General features: G+C 36.5%; 1 protein-coding gene across 2 annotated transcripts; it reads right to left on the bottom strand.

Moving 5' to 3' along the window:
• Positions 1 to 3,223: 3,223 nt before the first annotated feature.
• On the bottom strand, positions 3,224 to 16,958 carry serhl (serine hydrolase like). 2 transcript variants are annotated; one of them, XM_022674670.2, is made up of 12 exons: positions 16,866 to 16,958; positions 13,821 to 13,964; positions 12,703 to 12,816; positions 12,507 to 12,548; positions 11,263 to 11,282; positions 11,105 to 11,179; positions 8,782 to 8,891; positions 8,568 to 8,647; positions 7,424 to 7,458; positions 6,773 to 6,849; positions 5,882 to 5,963; positions 3,224 to 5,010 (listed from the first exon to the last, which is right to left on the bottom strand). In XM_022674670.2, the coding sequence occupies exons 2-12, from the start codon at positions 13,948 to 13,950 to the stop codon at positions 4,879 to 4,881; spliced, it is 897 nt and encodes a 298-aa protein (XP_022530391.2). In that variant the 5' UTR covers positions 13,951 to 13,964; positions 16,866 to 16,958; the 3' UTR covers positions 3,224 to 4,878. The 2 variants fall into 2 exon arrangements, with proteins under 2 accessions (XP_022530391.2, XP_007253197.3); XM_007253135.4 differs by lacking the exon at positions 16,866 to 16,958 and adding an exon at positions 15,397 to 15,720.
• Between the last annotated feature and the right edge of the window lie 960 nt (positions 16,959 to 17,918).

The following is a 17,918-nucleotide window of genomic DNA, read 5'->3' as shown; positions in this document are numbered from 1 at the left end:
AATCTACAATTCCCTCAAATATAAAATCAAAATTTCGAAAATCTTTACATAATATGTCACCTTAGATGTTACTTGATGTAATTATATATTTTTTTACCTGCAGTGATATAATTTTATAAAAGGTAGAAACAAAAATAGCCAAGGTGTTTGGTGGTTTTCCCTGTCTGCCGGCCATCTTGATTTCATTGACTTCTTTTTCCCATTACAATGACCAACCAATGGGATTTTTTTGTATAGGATGATGCAATAGCTTCCACTACAGTGGACTATATGCAGCAGTGCCCAAAATTGCAAGCATATTTAAAGAAAAAACTATTTTAAACAGCTGTACACTGTAGTGACCTCTATGCATGAAAGGGTTAAAGTACTGTACGAAATTCTGGCGATCATCTACATCCAGCTTGATAACTAGTTAGTTAAATCAATTTTCGTTCATTATAGCTCACAGTAAGTCCTGTAATCCTAAATGAATAAACAGTTTGAAAATTAAAGTGATTAGCTGATCAGGTACAGGGAAACATTACATATATATTTTATTTTTTTCCTTTAACCCTGACTCCCAATCTAGCTAATTCCAAAGATAAGCTAACTCACTAACACAGCTGCAGTTTATTAATCACAGTGGGTTTAAACTGTGTGCTGATTCAGAGACGTGTATTTTTAACCAGCTATCAGAAACATATCATCACAGTTTGCGTGGTTAGCCTACCGTTACCTTTCTTTTAGAAAAATCTCCGTATATCCAGATCTGTTTTAAAATCAGCTGAAGCTGCTGCGTCCCGATCCCGCTGCTAAATCTCACAGCGAGGGGGCGGGGCTTCCCCAACAGCAAACTGCCTCTGCTCCGCGCGCCGCAAAACCAGCAAACTGATTGGCTGTTTCTACTGAGAGGCGTGACTTAATACCTGAACCGGCTCCGTGATTGGTCCGGTCTGTCTCCTCATTAATAGTACAGCTGACCTGAGCGAACTGATATCATTTTTGGGGGGGACAAATCCACCTGTTTCTAATATTGGGTGGGACATGTCCCACCCATCCCCCCCGGTTCCTACGCCTATGGCCTAATATGTTTGTGATGGCCAGAAATGAAAATCCAAACTGATCACAGATGCAAACAACAGTGTGAACAGTCATCTCAACAAACAGTTTTATTTTGAGAAACAAATCCGGTTAGTCTTAAGTTGATGTTAAAATTGTGATTCTGGACTCTGTATGGTCCAGTGCTGCCACTATGATCAGAAGATCGCCGGTTCGAATCCTGTTCATGTAGCTTGCCATCAGCTGCCGGAGCCCTGAGAGAGCACAATTGGCTGTGTGCTCTCCCCAAATTACTCCAAAGGGTGATGTCGATCATTACAAGGCGTCTGTGAGCTGATGTATCGGAACCTAGTTGCTGTGCTTTCCTTTGAGTACGCTGTGATGCTGCATCAGCAACAGTTGGAAAAGACGTGGTGGCTGCCTTCACATGTATCAGAGGAGCCATGTGTTAGTCTTAACCCTCCTGGTGTTGGGACACCACTAGTATTAGGGGGAGTTGTAATGAGTGGGTTGGGTAATTGGCTTTGTAAACTGGGGAGAAAATAGGATCAAAATTAAAAATAAGTATAAAAAAAATGTATTATTGTAAGTTTAAATCTCTGGTCATACTGCTTCGCCATCAGCAGCCGGAGTGCGAGAGAGCACAATTTGCCTTGCTCTCTCTGGGTAGATGGTGCTCTCTCTCCACTCACCAATGCCAGTAGAATGTTGGTCAGAGAATTGCTTCGGTGAGGGAGAAAAAAATTGGTAAAAATGATAAAAAAAAATAAAAGAAAATAAATAAATAAAAAAAGCCCACAACAGTTTATGCCTGTTACTTTTTTATTTTTATTAAAGAACACCTAAAATCCATTGATACAAATGAAGCCACACAAAATAGAGAACCACAACTAAGTTATAAACATGAACCATAAAACCTTTTAAATTTTTTAGTTGATCAGATGAAGTATTTACTCCAATGACATTTATACAAGTAAAAAAAAACACTTTTACATGACTCCAACATTTTTTAGTCTCCTGAAGTAAGTTAGTTTTGTTACCGTGCTTTTAAGACTGATACACTAGTATGTAAATTACCTGCATGCTGATAGGATGCCCTCTGACATATTCAAAGGCATGAATAAAATGGACAAATCAAGGACAAAACAGTGTCTAGATCTTTTTGAAGGCTAAAATTAATCACTTCCAGTCAAACAGCTCAACAGAATTTCCTAGTTTCCAGTGGTGCCAAAGGGGCACTGTGCTCAGCGGACAGGTAACATCAAGAGCAACAGGATTAAGTGTTAAAACCTGGTGAAAGTTGCTATTAAAAGGGAATTGTGGGTAATAGGATTCTGCTGACACACTACATGACTACATGACCACAAGTGTGACAATTGGGACTGGCCTATTAGACTGTCTGCTGTTACAACACTCATGAGAGGGTTAAGCTGATGTAATTGTGATGATTATTTACAGTATGTAGTATTATATTAGTATTAAGTAAGTTCATATGGCTGTCACATGATTACTGACCACACTGAATTAAAGGTGAGCTCTTTAATTTAATTACTTAATTAATTTAACATATTTTAACATAATTTAACAACACATTTTGCACACTTAAAATCCTTTAATCAGCAGTGTGCCTTATGTATGGATTTTACCAGTCAGCTATTAAGAAGCAGTAAAGCCACTCTGCTGAAGTACAGCATTATTATATACAGAAGTTTCAGTTTAGTTCTCCAGCAGTATTAGCATTAGCCGATAAAAGCGCTAAGTGCTAGCTCTTTCACCATTCAGAGGTAAGTATTATCAGCCTGTAGGCTGCTGCTAACACTGGCTAGCACTGCTGGAGCAGCATTAGCAGCATTACCCTCTAAAAGCGCTAAGTGCTAGCTCTTTCACCATTCAGAGGTAAGTATTAACAGCCTGTAGGCTGCTGCTAACACTGGCTAGTATATTGGAATGTAGCCTGCATGTTTACTGGGTTAAAGCACCCTAATATTGCCCTAGCTTTCCAGAAACTTCGGGGGTTCTCCAGTGTAGCACTGTCAGGTGACATTAGTCACTAACTGCGGCTAGCACTAGCGGTTAGCTGCTTATGCTAATGCTGCTGCACCTAACCTTAGTGAAAATTTGGAAATCTAAGCAAAGTTATCCCAAGATGGCAGGATAGACAGGGAATTCATGGAGAGTACTAAAAGTCTTTAACAATTTTTTTTATTTATTTATTAATTACCTTATCCAGGCAGGACTGCAGACATGGCAAAAGCCCCAACCCCACTACCAAAGAAAAAAAAATACTCTATATAAAATGTACTAAAAATACTTTAAAGGGAAGGTTAACAATCCTCAATATTTGTAATTGTGTGTTCAATCATGATGAAAGATCGACTCTTTACATAGTGTTTGTACAAACAACTATGCGGCGACACGTTATTTAAATAAATGGATCTAAATATTTATGTAAAAATTTTGTAAAGTTTCATTCAGAACCTTTAATTACCATAATTTTCCACATTGCAGTTTGTGTACTGTCTCAATAAAACATGACTCATCCTGTCATTCATTAAAATAATTGTTCATTAATCGTTATAAGAACCCTGCAATAATTCACAGACATGAAAACATGAAACCACAGAACTAAATGAACCTTTTACAGATTTAATAGACAATTTACCATGATATTTAAAATGTTAGCCAGGTATTAAGGTTTGTGTTGGTAATTTGACATTTTTTAATCAAAGTGGATCTGATCAATAACTTTATTTTATTTTTTTGTTTTCATTATTTGTTGTGCATCCCACTACAACAGCTAATTGATACATTTGTAATGTAAGCTTAAAAACTGAAACATTTGTTTCAAGCAAGTACAGAGCTGTTTTCTCCCTACAATTTGTTTGTGGTCTACAAATTCTCTGTTTCTATGAGGAGGTCATAGCTATTCTTCTGCAGGCAAGTTGACAATCCCTGTTCTAACAGGGAATATTTCTGAGATGTAGTTTAAAGCAGCACAAACACTATTCTAGGTCATAATATAGATTTGAAGTCATATCACTCAGCACTAGAGAAGAAATTGCTAAAATGCTAAGTGTGTACAGCTCTGGAACAAATAACTTAAAAACTATGAGTTTCTTTGATTTTACCAAATTGAAAACCTCTGGAATATAATCAAGAGGAAGATGGATGATCACAAGCCATCAAACCAAACTGAACTGATTTAATTTTTGCACCAGGAATAAAGGCATAAAGTTATTCAAAAGCAGTGTATAAGACTGGTGGAGGGGGACATGCCAAGATGCATGAAAACTATGATTAAAAAAACAGGGTTATTCCAACAAATATTGATTTCTGAACTTGAACTTGTTTTGTTTTCTTTGCATTATTTGAGGTCTGAAAGCTCTGCATATTTTTTGGCATTTCAGCCATTTCTCACTTTCTGCAAATAAATAATTTAAATGGCAATATTTTTATAGTTTATAGAATGAAACAACAATGTTCATTTTACTCAAACATGTATCTATAAATAGCAAAATCAAAAGGTTTGTTTCTAGAGCTGTATATTATAGATATAAGATTGATTGGGCCCAAACACAATCTGTTCAACGCTAAGATGATCTTGATCTGTGTAAATCTGTCAGTGCTGGGGTCTCTATAAGACCCCCATGTACAGCGTTTAAATAGTAAATAATCCAAACTTTGTTCATTTTCATACACATGTATGGCACTTAGACTTGAATCAACAGAAAAGAATGAGCACTGTTATTGTGTTCAAACTGAGGGTGCATGGTTGTGAATATGGAAGTACTCTGTGTGTGTGTGTGTGTGTGTGTGTGTGTGTGTGTGTGGAGAGGTTTTTCATAGTTTGGCAGCTTGATTGGACATGTGTTCTGGTGCCACAGACTGCAGGAATTCTGTGATGAGTGGTGCCACGACTGACGGGTTGTTCAAGTGGACATGATGGTCTCCTTCAACTACCACAATGGAGTTCTGAGGCAGAGGGAGATAAAACACTTAGAAAACTGCAGGAAATCAATTTGAGGACCAGCCTCTTTCAGTGAAGTGCAATAGGGTGTAACACAAATGTAATATTGCATATAGTTTTTGCAGGTTTTCAATCATTTATTCACTTATTTTGACACTTTTCTTCATGAACATCTTTAAAGAATTACAAAATATTTATTGAAAAACTAACCTTAATATCCCATAAAATACACCTACAAAGCCCAATAAAATTTCCCTGAGCAGTGCACTTCTAATCGAGAATTTACTTTAGCAGTGTTATTTTCATCACACATTTAGCTACCTTAGCAGTGCAATTTCACTTAAAATAATGAAAATAATTAGTTACACTATAATCACAAATCGACTTAAGCAGTACTATTTTTATATTTATATATTTTTATTTTTACTAATTTTAGTCCTATAATGCAATGCTATTCTAGTCATAAATTTACTTCAGCAGTGCTATTTCAGTTATAGTGTATGTGAGGGAAATTCACACAGGGAAAAGCAGACTGCAAACCACATGAGTAAAGTGTAGGCCTGAAGACACTGCTAAAAAAAAAATCCAAACGTCCTACAGCATGACTTAAAGTGCACTTTTGCCATTTTGGTTAATTATTTTTGCTTGCCAAATATTTGGTTCATCCGTAGATGTAATGTACCTGAATGATGTGCTGGATATAATGAGGAATATAGTAAGGTGTGCACCGTGATTTGAGAACTTCAGGCACTCGGTAGTGAAATGAAGAGTGTAATGTGCTCCAGAACAATGCATAAATGTCAGAATGTGTGTACGTGGCTGTGTGTGCATGCGTGTGTGTGTGTGTGTGTGTGTGTGTGTGTGTGTTAAACTCACATTTTTATCCTCCCAGCCCTTTTCTATGGCTACCATAAATTCTTCAGGTTGGGGAAAGGTAATTGTCAAACCTTCGGTTGCCCTGTAATGAACATAAAGAGGCATTTATTTGCATTTATATGCATTTATTTAGGCTGAGATATTATTATACTGGTCCATGACCCCATTTGAGTTCCCTAATGAGTTAACCTCCTTAAAGCAGGACGTCAAAAGTCTGGGGATTTGATGCACTCTGTGGTAGAAATATGTAAATGCAAGTAACTGGCAGAACTGAAAAAAAATGGTGGAAGAATCACAATAGTTAGTACCTATTGACCATCTAAAACACACCTGTCTCCGCTTTTCTGATTTGATCATTTGTTAAAAATGTATATGGTTCTACTTCCCGTATTTTTTGCACTATAGGGTAAATTTACACTCCTTTAATTTTCTAGCTCTCTCTGTGCTAAGACAAGCTATGTGGAACAAACCACTAGCTAATATTATCGGAATACATAATCTGGAGCTCCTCATGTATGAAAATAGACCAGAAAATTGACGTTTATTGATAGTGCACCTTATAAAATGGTGCACCTTATAATGCGAAAAAAACTATACATAATCACAGTATATGAAGAACTACTAGAATCACGATATGAATCATATTTAGAGTTCTGTGAACCATGGCAATAACCTGGTGATAACTTACACAAAGTGGTCTTATTGTTTTCTTATCTGGACATTAGGAATCAATCATTTTAAAGGAGCTTAGCAACAATTTCTGCATTTTAGAAACATCACAAATCTTGTTTTTAAGCAGTGCATTAGTTGCTGCATACTGTCTTTTAGCTAAAAGTATTCTGCAAGATTTAGACAAAGCAACTGTACGTTACATTTGTAAGCAGAACTCACCGCATCACTAGCACTTTAGCTTGTATCTGTTCCTGCAGTCGAAGACTCTGGTCCAAGTCCATCCTTGCAATATTAGTCTGAACATAGAAACAAATAATTAATAATTGCACACTACAAGATGCATCACTGGATATTTAACACAATATTTCATGAAAGATATATCAGGAATTACTCTGTAAAATATAGCTATACGAAAGGGAAGATAAAGTACAGCATTTTTTGCATTATAAGGTGCACTTAAAATTATTTAATTTCCCCTTATATTCTGCGCAAATTATGTATGAATTTTACCAGTCAGGTATTAAGGAGCAGTAAAGCCACTCTGCTGAAGTACAGCATTATACAGGAGTTTTAGTTCAGCTTACCGGAACACACGGGGTTCCTCAAGTGTAGCGTTTACTGGCTAATGCTAATGCTTTAGCTTTATCTGAAAATCTAAGCCTACTATAAATAAATGGAACGCTTTACTCACCCGAAATACAGTTTTCAGGAGAAAAATTTGTGCAGATTAACATGCAGCACTTGTTTACTAGTTTACTAGTGTCACATAATGCGCCTTATAACCTTATAATAGAGTAACCAAACAGTGATTTAGATCAAGGGTGTACTTTACTAAAATAGACAGAAAATCTTTAAAAGAACATTACTTACTAAGTTGATTCTGATGTCTCTGGTGAACACCACCCCTAAAAAAAAATAATAAATAATAAAAGCTCTGAGGAACATTAGACAGCAATGCCACTTGCCTACATTCATTTCTACCTGGCAGCAGTCTTCATCCTTAAATAAGATCAGGAGCTCATTTTTAAAAAGCCGTGCACAGAGACTGTAAAAAAAGATGGACGCCGTGTCGCCGTTCCCATTCATTCAATGAAAATAAAGCCAAAATCTTCCGCCATGTTGGCGATCCTGAAACCCGAGTCTGCGCAGTAGAGACCAGAGGAGGGAGAAAAACTGTGGAGAGACCGCCTACTCATTTAAATAACCCCGCCCCTGAGGGCTGCCTCGAGGTCACAGGCTGCAGAGCAGAGCTGACTGTGTTATTGGTTCCACCAATTACCAGTTCTTTTACAATAACCCCATCTTTTTTTAATAGAGCTGAATAACGTTTTAAAAAATGAATTCTGTGGGGATATAAAAATGACAATATAAGCAGAGGTTACACTAAATGTTACATTTAAATAATGGAGGTAGAATTACAGTATATTCGAAAAAACGTGATTGAAAGTTGTTTGTTTTGCCATTGAAACCTATGGGGATGGGTGGAGTTACACAGCTTTCTGCAACCAAACAGCAGGGGGCGCCCGACCTGTGGTGGCTTCACTTTTGAGAGACGATGCTCTGTCCAGCTACACACAGTCTATGGCAGTGCATTATGCATTCTCAACCACAACAAATATTTGTTACACAGAATTGTTACAAGCATATTTGCCTTGATTTGGAATTTTTAAAAGTTTATTGAAAAATTGTTTGTTTTCCTATTCAAAATAAGCATTTCTCCCCATGTTATTAATGCCTAATAATATCAGTAACAATCAGTAAAAGAGCTCTTGTTACAATTCAACATGATATACAGTAATACTGTAAGCAAGATAATAATATATTACAATAGCTTAAATAAAATGTCAAAATAGCATGAAAACATATGTCCAAAATCTGTTTCATACAATAAGAACAGTGAGATCAAACAACAGAGTACAACACTGCCGTCTAGTGGTCAGAGGTTTGAACACAGCACTTTACATCTAAATTTTTATTCTCTTATATCCCTACTCAAGAATGAAAAACTGCTCACCACTGTCCACCTGCCGAACTCCTCGTTCCAAAAGGATCTGAACAGACTGATCTGAGAGAGTGGGATTTGCAGCCTTCAGCCTGGAAGAGTTAAAAAAAATAAAAAATAATAAACCAATACATACTGTAAATAAAGAGAGAATGAACTGGTCCCATGATTCAACTACATGATAAAAAGTAATCATTATGTAAATTAATTAATTATTTCAGTTAACCTCTCTTTGGCCGACTCATACGCGTAGATCCTTTCTCTCCTGTCATCCATCTTCTTTTCATACTCGAGCAGTTCATCCATACCTTTCCTCAGGTTGGTGTTCATCTTTTTCTGTAAACAGAAAACGTTGGATAAGGAACAAAAATGAACACATACATGAAATGTAAAAATTACCAAGAAGCTTGAAATGCTCTTAACCTCTTGAGACACAGACCTTTTCTTATTTCTATCTATTTGGGATTAGTAGGACCGAACACGTATGAAAAAAAAAAAAAAAAAATTGTAAATGGTCTCTGACAGAAAGACAAAAAAATATATATATGGGGAAAGTAGTTTATTTTGACATTTAAAAATGATCCTTACAGTTTGGGATCAGAATGACAATTATTTTAGCTTTCTACAGTAAGCAAATTGACTAGTTTCGAACATAACATTTATTGGATGAGAATTTTTTTCCTGGCCCACGTTTCTGTCTGGACTGGCTGTAGAAACATTTGACTGGGATTCCAGCCATGTTGTTTTCAATCAATTGAGTGTAATGTTGTCACATGTCCACTAGATGGTATGGGCAGAGGCTTCATATGAGGCCAAAGGGTCAATGTTTTGAAGAAGAAAAAAAAGGCCAAAAAATTGCAACTTTTTGTTACCTTTTGTTAAAGTTTAAGTTGCATTTTTTTGGCACATATATACGCTGACATTGCACAAGTCATGGGACAGGAATGTGTATGTAATGCACAGGTGTAGCTTTGCCCTCTAGGCTGACAAAGTGCAACAGCTAAAAGGGGCATCGGTTCCACATATGGAAGGATGTTGAGTCATGCTGTCGGAAAACCTCCCACAGCTCTGTTGTGCTTTTAGGTGCATAATCTCTAATCTTGCCAACTGGGCTTATGCTGGACCAGAGACTGTAAAAAAAGATGGACGCCGTGTCTCCGTTCTGATTCATTCAATGAAAATGAAGCCAAAATCTTCCGCCATGTTGTCGATCCTGATACCCGATTCTGCGCAGTAGAGCCCAGAGGAGGGAGAAAGACTGTGGATAGCAACCTACTCATTAGAATAACCCCGCCCCTGAGGGCTGCCTCGCAGTCACAGGCTGCAGAGCGGGGCAGAGCGGAGCTGACGCTCTGTTATTGGTCCCACCCATAACCAGCCCTTTTACAATAACCACACCTTTTTTGAATAGAGCTGAATAACGTTTTTAAAAAACAAATTCTGTGGGGATATAAAAATTTGACAATATAAGCAGAGGTTACACTAGCTGTTGCATTTAAATAAAGGAGGTAGAATTACAGTATATTAGAAAAAAACGCGATTGAAAGTTGTCTGTTTTGCCATTGAAACCTATGGGGCTGGGTGGAGTTACACAGCTTTCTGCAGCCGAACAGCAGGGGGCGCCTGACCTGTGGTGGCTTCACTTTTGAGAGACGATGCTCTGTCCAGCTATATACAGTCTATGTGCTGGACATAATCACGCAGATCAGACTAGCCTTTTTTCTTTCCTTCATACAGTCCTACCATGTCATAACATTACCACAGTGTTCTGTATTACTGGCGGCAGGGATTTACAGATACAGGTCAGGACTACAGTCTGTAATTATAAAACTACAAGGTGCTCCTTTATAATCAGTGGAGCTACAAAATAACAATGTGTGTAGAAACAAGGAGGTAGTAAATGTTATGCTTGATCAGAATAAATACAGCTTTGAAAAAAAAAAGAGACCACTTTAGTTTCTGAATCAGTTTCTCTGATTTTGCTATTTATAGGTTTATGTTTGAGTAAAATGAAAATTGTTGTTTTATTCTATAAACTATGGACCACATTTCTCTCAAATTCCAAATAAAAATATGGTCATTTAGAGCATTTATTTGCAGAAAATGAGAAATAACTAAAATAACAAACAAAACATAGGTTTTAGACCTCAAATAATGCAAAGTTCATATTCTTAACCTTTTAAGAGTTCAGAAATCAATATTTGGTGGAATAACCCTGATTTTTCTGCGATGGATAGCAGTTGACGATGGGTAAGAGAATAACCCTGGTTTTTAATCAAAGTTTTCATGTATCTTGGCATGTTCTCCTCCACCAGTCTTACACACTGCTGTTGGGTAACTTTATGTCTTTACTCCTGGTGCAAAAAAATCAAGCAGTTCAGTTTGGTTTGATGGCTTGTGATCATCCATCTTCCTCTTGATTATATTCCAGAGGTTTTCAATTAGGTTAAAGTAAAGAAATTCATCATTTTTAAGCGGTCTCTTATTTTTTTTCAGGGCTGTATTATATTATGTAATATTTGTGTTATTCAGTAATGTTGTAGAAGTACCACGTCCGCTGGAAGAAACCCATAAGAGTCCAGGAGCACCACAGCATCCACCATCTCCGGATACATCGCACTGAACTGTAACCAAAACAGTAAACAGAGAGACACAATGATCACAGTATTCATTGTACAGCTATTACAAACACGTGCAAAGGTCTTACCAATCCAGCTATGTTTCCACCTGTAGAGAAAACAAATACATAACCACAGTGTTAGAGTCAGTAAACCAGAAAAAAAAAAACAGTAAAGCTTTGGCCATTGACTCAAACGGACTACTCATTACACTGATAAGAGAAGCAGTTACAGGAGTTACAGTCATCCTGACAGCAACCTTTCACCCACATACCAGAGATTTCATTGCAGCCAAGTAGAAAGTAGGCAGGTTTAAAAAATGTATATATTATATTAGACAATACTGTTGTACTACAGTGGAATGGAAAAGTTTGGGCACCACTGATAACTTTCAGGACTTTCCTTTATAAATAATTGATTGTATCAATAATTTCTGTTAAATATATCATATAGCAGACAAACACAGTGATATTTAAAAAGTAAAATCAAGTTTATAGGATTTACAGAAAGTGTGCAATAATTATTTAAATAAAATTAGGCAGTTGCATAAATTTGGGCACCCTTGTTTTATTGATTTAAATACTTTGTTCACTAATTATTGGAACACAAAATTAGTTTGGTAAGCTCACTGACCCTTAACCTACAATCACGAAGGTAAATCCAATTATAAGAAAGGGTTAAGGTGGCCAAAATGAAAGTTTTTTTCTCCTTGTCAGTACCCGATTTGATCCGGAAACCTGATTTGTACTACGTGTTTGCAGTAAAATTACGTCATTTCCTCACGTCACTACCGCTACTACTTTGCAGTTTTGCTACCCGAGTTGTGCTATGCATGCGTAGTAAACGTAAACAGTTTTAAACAGACGGTTACTGTCTGAATTAGACAAAGAGTTCCAGCAGGTGTCTGCTTTTAATACAAATTACTGGATTCTGATTACAATACTTATAAATTAAATCACACTTGATGTATGTATGCATATAATATTATATCAATAGTTAAACATATAAATCAGCAATCTAAATAATTAATACATTTTGTTAATTGTTCCAGCTCACTGCATCTGACGAGCCCATTAATTATTTATTTTTATTGAAAAATTGTTACAATATAAAAATCAGCATACCAACTAAATATTTTTTCCTGTTACCCCGAACAATGAAAATGTGTTCTATTTTGTAGTTTATATAGTAATGTATATTTGATATTGAGCAGCTTTGTATTAATACCCACTTTTTATATTGCGTGGTCATACTCTGTCTAGGCAAAAATACAAAAGCATAATTTAGTACATCTTTAACAGAACAGAAAAAAAAAGTGTTATTGTCAGCTTACCCATACTGTGTCCGATTATGGAGAAACGCTTCCACTGAAGAGCTGCACACAGAAACACTATATTATATATAAAATATTATATTATAAAAAGGTACCATGGGCATTTACAAGCTGTTATATTGTCCTTAAATAAAGCTAAAATGCACGCATTAGGAGCTATTTTTTTATAACTTGTGATAGACATTAGGACTCAAACCTTCAACAACTCGTCTCAGGTCTGCAATATAATAAGGGAAGCTGTAGAAAACTCCAGGAGGCCTATGTGAAGAAAAGCCATGACCAGGAAGATCTATGGCCAAACACCTCCAATCTGAGAGATCGAGAGAGGTCAAGAGAGGTCAAGAGAGAGAGAGAGAGAGAGAGAGAGAGAGAGAGAGAGAGAGAGAGAGAGAGAGAGAGAGAGAGAGACTTACATAAACAGATAAGTAAAACACCCCGGAGAGATTGTTGGTACGAAAAAAAAACAATACATGTGACTGTAATGATAAGAATAGAGTAAAAGTATAAGTTATTTAGGGAAAACTGTACTAAGGAAAATGTTGAATGTTTGTTAGCATGTTAGCTAGCTCGCTACTAATGGTACTATGGTAGCTAGCACTCTGCTATCCTTAGTTCTCTCCCCAGTAATGTAGCTAGATAACTCACTGCTGACGTTAGTGTGTTAGCTAGCTCACTGCTAACATTAGCTAGCTCTCCATTAACCTTAGTTCCTTTTCTCGTAACGTTAGCTAACTTACTGCTAAAGTTAGCATGTGCTTTCTCACCAGCATTAAATGCACACTGTCTGAACATTTAATACCTACAGAAAAGTTACAGTAAATGTATGACAATTTAAGACCTTAATTGCCAGGATATTAATTTAAGACATTTCAAGAGTTTACCCACACATTTACCCACAAATGTTGCAGCGGGGCCTGTAGACCCTGCACACTGGTATGGTTCAATTGAGGATGGTGTGTCGCTCCACAGAAAAGGTAGGTTTAAAACTCGCAAGGCAAGTCTGATCTTTCACCAAGAGGTACACTTCCCAAAAGCTTCCTCTTAGAGTCTTTTTTTAATAAGGCAGCATGGGAAGCTTTCTTTTGGCAAGACCCAATGTCTAAACAGACTACACCTGTAATCATTACAATAACTGCATGTGGTTAATATAATTAGAAAAAACATGCAAACACATAAATAAATAAAAAAACTTTTGTATGAAAAAGTATGAATTCTTTGATAGTTTGTCAAAAATAAAATAAAAATAGGACACATTAACTAATAAAACGAACAAATGTAAATCATCATAGAAGTGATATGATAGAGATAATATACCATTGGGCAGTAGAGGAATCAGGGTGTTGAAGGATCCACTGTTGTCCGACCATCCATGAATGCACAGTATTGGTCGCCCGTGATCTGGTCCCCAAATTCGCCCCCTCATCTCTCCCCATGGCACAGGCATACGGAACTCGGACACTGACGAAGTTAAAAAGAGCGACATGTTTTAGCAAAAAATAAAAAAGTAAAATCCTGGCGTTATAAAAAAAAAAAGGGAACAATCTTTTTATGAAGAACGTTCTCGGGTAAAATCCACACTCACCCAGTTTTCTGCTTTATATACTATCCGGACAATCGGATCACTGTTCATTTGTATCATTATAAAACTATACACTGTTTCAACTCAGGAACTTCATGATTACAGAATGTGCAAATTTCCACCACTGTTTAAGATCTAAAAGTAACACATTTTTTATCAGGGGTGCATGTCCCAAACATTTTTTTTTTAAAACTAAAAAGACATAATATTTTTGAAACTATGTACTGACCAAGGTCAGTTCTCAGGCCAGGAGCACTGAAGGCTTCTCTGAACATGAAAAATCAAAAAGAGGAAAAATACTTTTTGATAAAAACGTATTCAAATTGTTGCCAAATGCAGTAAAGTAATGCCAGCAATCAGTCAGAGCTTCCTGTTTTCCTTGTTTTATTGATGATGATCATATTTTTGGGTTAAAATAATCAATAAATGTAGTAAATCAATGTAGGCTTCACAATTTATTGTTTTAATTGTTTGTCATGTCTTTAATATTTATCTACAATGCAGAAAATATATTAAATATGGAACTAAAGAAAAAGTTAGAATGAGAAGGTACACAGTAAAAGGACGGCCATAATTTTGCTGACTGTTTGTAGCTGCTGTGATTGGCTGGGCAGTATAAGGTGAGCTGAAAGCAAGCATCCAATGACTGGAGGAGGAATAGGAAAGGGGAGAAGGAGAGAAGTAGTAAGAAAGGGGCTGAAAGTAAAGGAAAGTAAGAGGAGGAGAGGAGGAGTAGGAAAAGAAATTGAGGAGGAGTAGGAAAAAAGTGGAAAAGGAGAAGAGGAAGAGCTGGAAAGGTGGAAAGGAAGAGAGGAGGAGTGGGAAAGAAGGAGAAGAACAGGAGGATGAAGAGGAGAGGTGGAGTAGGAAAGGAACAGGAAGAGAGGAAGAGTAGGAAAGGAGAAGAAAAGAAAGAGTAGGAAAGGAGGAGTAAAAAAGGAGTAGGAAAGGAGTAAGAAAGGAGGAGGACGAGGAGAGCAGGAGCAGGAAAGGTGTCTGAGTGTGAGTGTGTTTAAAAACTCCAGCAGCACTGCTGCACTGTCTAATCTCATACTAAGCACACAAACACACTAATCACCACTACCAAGCCAGTGATACTCCCTGCAGAGCTGAGAATGAATGACCCACCACCCAATAAATGTGGTGGTCTATCCTGTGGGGTCCTGATCAATGAAGAACAGGGTGAAAGGAGGTTCATAATAAAGTATTCAGTAAAACAGGTACAGGACTACAGTATGTAAGTATGCAATAAATGCCACCACCTACAGAAAAGTATTTGTTTTAATATTAAATATGGGCCGTTTCTCTCACCTGTGTGCTTCACTGTTGAAGTGGCCAAGTGTCTTACACTCTTCAGTGCATTAATCATCCTACAGGTGATCAGCAAAACCTTTCCACGTGACCTTTAGCTAGATCAAAATAAACGCCCCTCTAACTTTATACTCTCGACCTACTGAAGCTGGATCTGCACTCAAGGATCATGGCTCAGACCACAGCGACCGGCCGCTGAGTCATTCTTACAGCGCGGGTTAATAAACACTGTTAAACACGGAGCGAACCGGCGCTTCACTCAGTGTAAAGTTCTGAGAACAGGCCTGTAAAGTCACTCCGCCAAAACCGCGCTTTAACACAGTGAAGTCAGCGATCACAACACAGCTCACACTCCGGACGCGTCTCAATACGCACAGCCCAGGCCTGCGCACTCGCTGACTAACGAGTGTGCTAGGGTAGGGACACATCCGGGAGCTTTAGCTGAATCTCTAGAGAGCACTGAACGTTTAATAAATCAAAACAAAGATTTTTTAAATATAACAATCTGAATTTATTATATTATTATGAAGGTCTCAATGTTTTCTTTTATTTATTTTTTTAATACTACTACTACTACTACTACTACTACTACTACTACTACTACTACTACTACTAATAATAATAATAACAATAACAAGCCTAAAAATGTATGATATATCTGTATGATATATCGTTCCAAAAAGCACAATCAACCTAATCAAACTCAGTGTTTCTACATTAAAATATGTGGCTGGAGATAACATTTTATGCTTGAAATTATAGGAAGAAGATTATGACGAACAGTAAGTTGGCTTTTCCATAATAATAATAATAATAATAATAATAATAATAATAATAATAATAATACTAATAATATATTTTTAAATTATTTTTTATATTTTTTCACACACTTTCTGTTATTGTATTGTTTAAGCTCTGTCAACCTCATTCATTTTATCCGATCATCCATATACATTTTACATTATTACATGATTTTGCTCTACTATAATTTTCCAAATATTAAAAAGGGAAAACAAATAAAAGGTTTCAGTATTGCAAAAATAGTTTTAATAGTTTTTTTTTTACCTTAAGCTATACGCCTTTTAAACATGCTTTTCATGATTTTCTTTACTTTTTTTAAGTTTAGCTCCATTCACCCCCATTTATTTAGAAGAGGGGCCCTGGACGAAGTACCTAAACCACGTAAATATTATCTAGACCAGTATTGTTTAATTTAGACACCCAATTAATAAATCATTATACCAGTTTAATGAGAGCCGGCCCACTTCCTATCATTTGTATCAGAAAATCACTGCATACCGCTAGAAAGAGTCAGCGAGTGATTCCTCAATAAGTTCTGAGATTAATGGAGCTAAAGAGCTAAAAAAAAAAAAAAAACAAATTAAATATTGTCTAACTGCTTGTTGGATATTTATTTAATTTTGGAAAGTAAAATAAAATATTTACTTACTTTTACTTGATATACATACCTAAAAATCTCGGGATTCTATCCGGAGTGTCTCACAACCCTGGAACACATGGGAACACATTTAAAAGTGGGTATTCTCCTCTCTATACAGTCTGTGGTCCGCCCACGTTTTCATGAACCGTACTTTGTTCTAAATTTATAAACAAGAAACAAGAACTCGTGTGTTTCTTTAATTTTCAGTTTAGTTTATAAACTTTCGGATTTCTACCAAATAAATTCTATAGAGGAGAAAATCCATTTAAGAATCTATTGCAGGTTTGTTTGACCATCAGAGGGCGCTCTCGAGTGAGTCCAAACTTGAATAAGTTCCTATGGAGTAATTGAACAAAATCAGCAAAATTGAACTGTTCAAAGTAGTTGCCTAGCTAATAAACACTTTAATAACTACCCAGCACTGCTATAGTTACTTATCAGTGTTTTCTTTTTGACAAGACTGATGAGGATCTCCAGCTCCAGATTAAGTAGACAGAACAAAGGAAAATATGTATTTTCTGAAAGGAGAAATTTCTCAGTTAAGCTGTTTTAGTATGTTACTTCTAAATCAAACTAAAAACTATATTAGCTTTGTTATAATGTTTTCCTTCTGTATTATAAGAGCATGCTAAACATTGTACGACATATCCCATAAGTAAACTAAGCATGTTGTCCATTGTTATTCACAAAAAGCGATTGTGGCTGCAATATTTCATGATTAGCCAGCAGGAGCTCACCTGATTCCACTTGTTTAATCAGCTGGTTTCAGTCTTTAAAAACCTGTTCAGGTGTGCTGCAGCAGCTGCTGATGCTATATTTGGGTTGTACGCGATTAAGTGCTTGTTTGTGGAGGAGAAAGAAAGGTAAAATGAGATATTCTGAACTCTATAAGCAATAATGCGTATTTCGGATCCCTAGTTTTTGTTAGCGCTTTTCCACCAACCTGGACAGGGTTGCCAGGTCCAATCCAGCTCAAAGTCAGTCTAAAACCCGCCATTCAGAAGCTAAAACTAGCCCAAAATATATCTGCCACACGTTTGAAGTAAATGGCAAAACAACTATGAGTGTACGACTTAGTATT

The sequence above is a fragment of the Astyanax mexicanus genome, chromosome 21, assembly GCF_023375975.1.
Source record: "Astyanax mexicanus isolate ESR-SI-001 chromosome 21, AstMex3_surface, whole genome shotgun sequence".
Classification (NCBI taxonomy): domain Eukaryota; kingdom Metazoa; phylum Chordata; class Actinopteri; order Characiformes; family Acestrorhamphidae; genus Astyanax; species Astyanax mexicanus.
The sequence above is the reverse complement of the archived record's forward strand: the minus strand, read 5'-3'. Positions and strand labels throughout refer to the sequence as shown.

Excerpts from the sequence above, each read along its gene's own strand:
- serhl (XM_007253135.4), bottom strand. The coding sequence starts at position 15,454 with ATGATTAATGCACTGAAGAGTGTAAGACACTTGGCCACTTCAACAGTG. Across the intron at positions 7,459-8,567 it reads AGTTCGGCAGGTGGACAGTG|GGGTGGTGTTCACCAGAGAC; the intron begins GTGAGCAGTTTT and ends ATTTTTTTTTAG. Across the intron at positions 5,964-6,772 it reads GCTAAAGTGCTAGTGATGCG|GGCAACCGAAGGTTTGACAA; the intron begins GTGAGTTCTGCT and ends TGTTCATTACAG.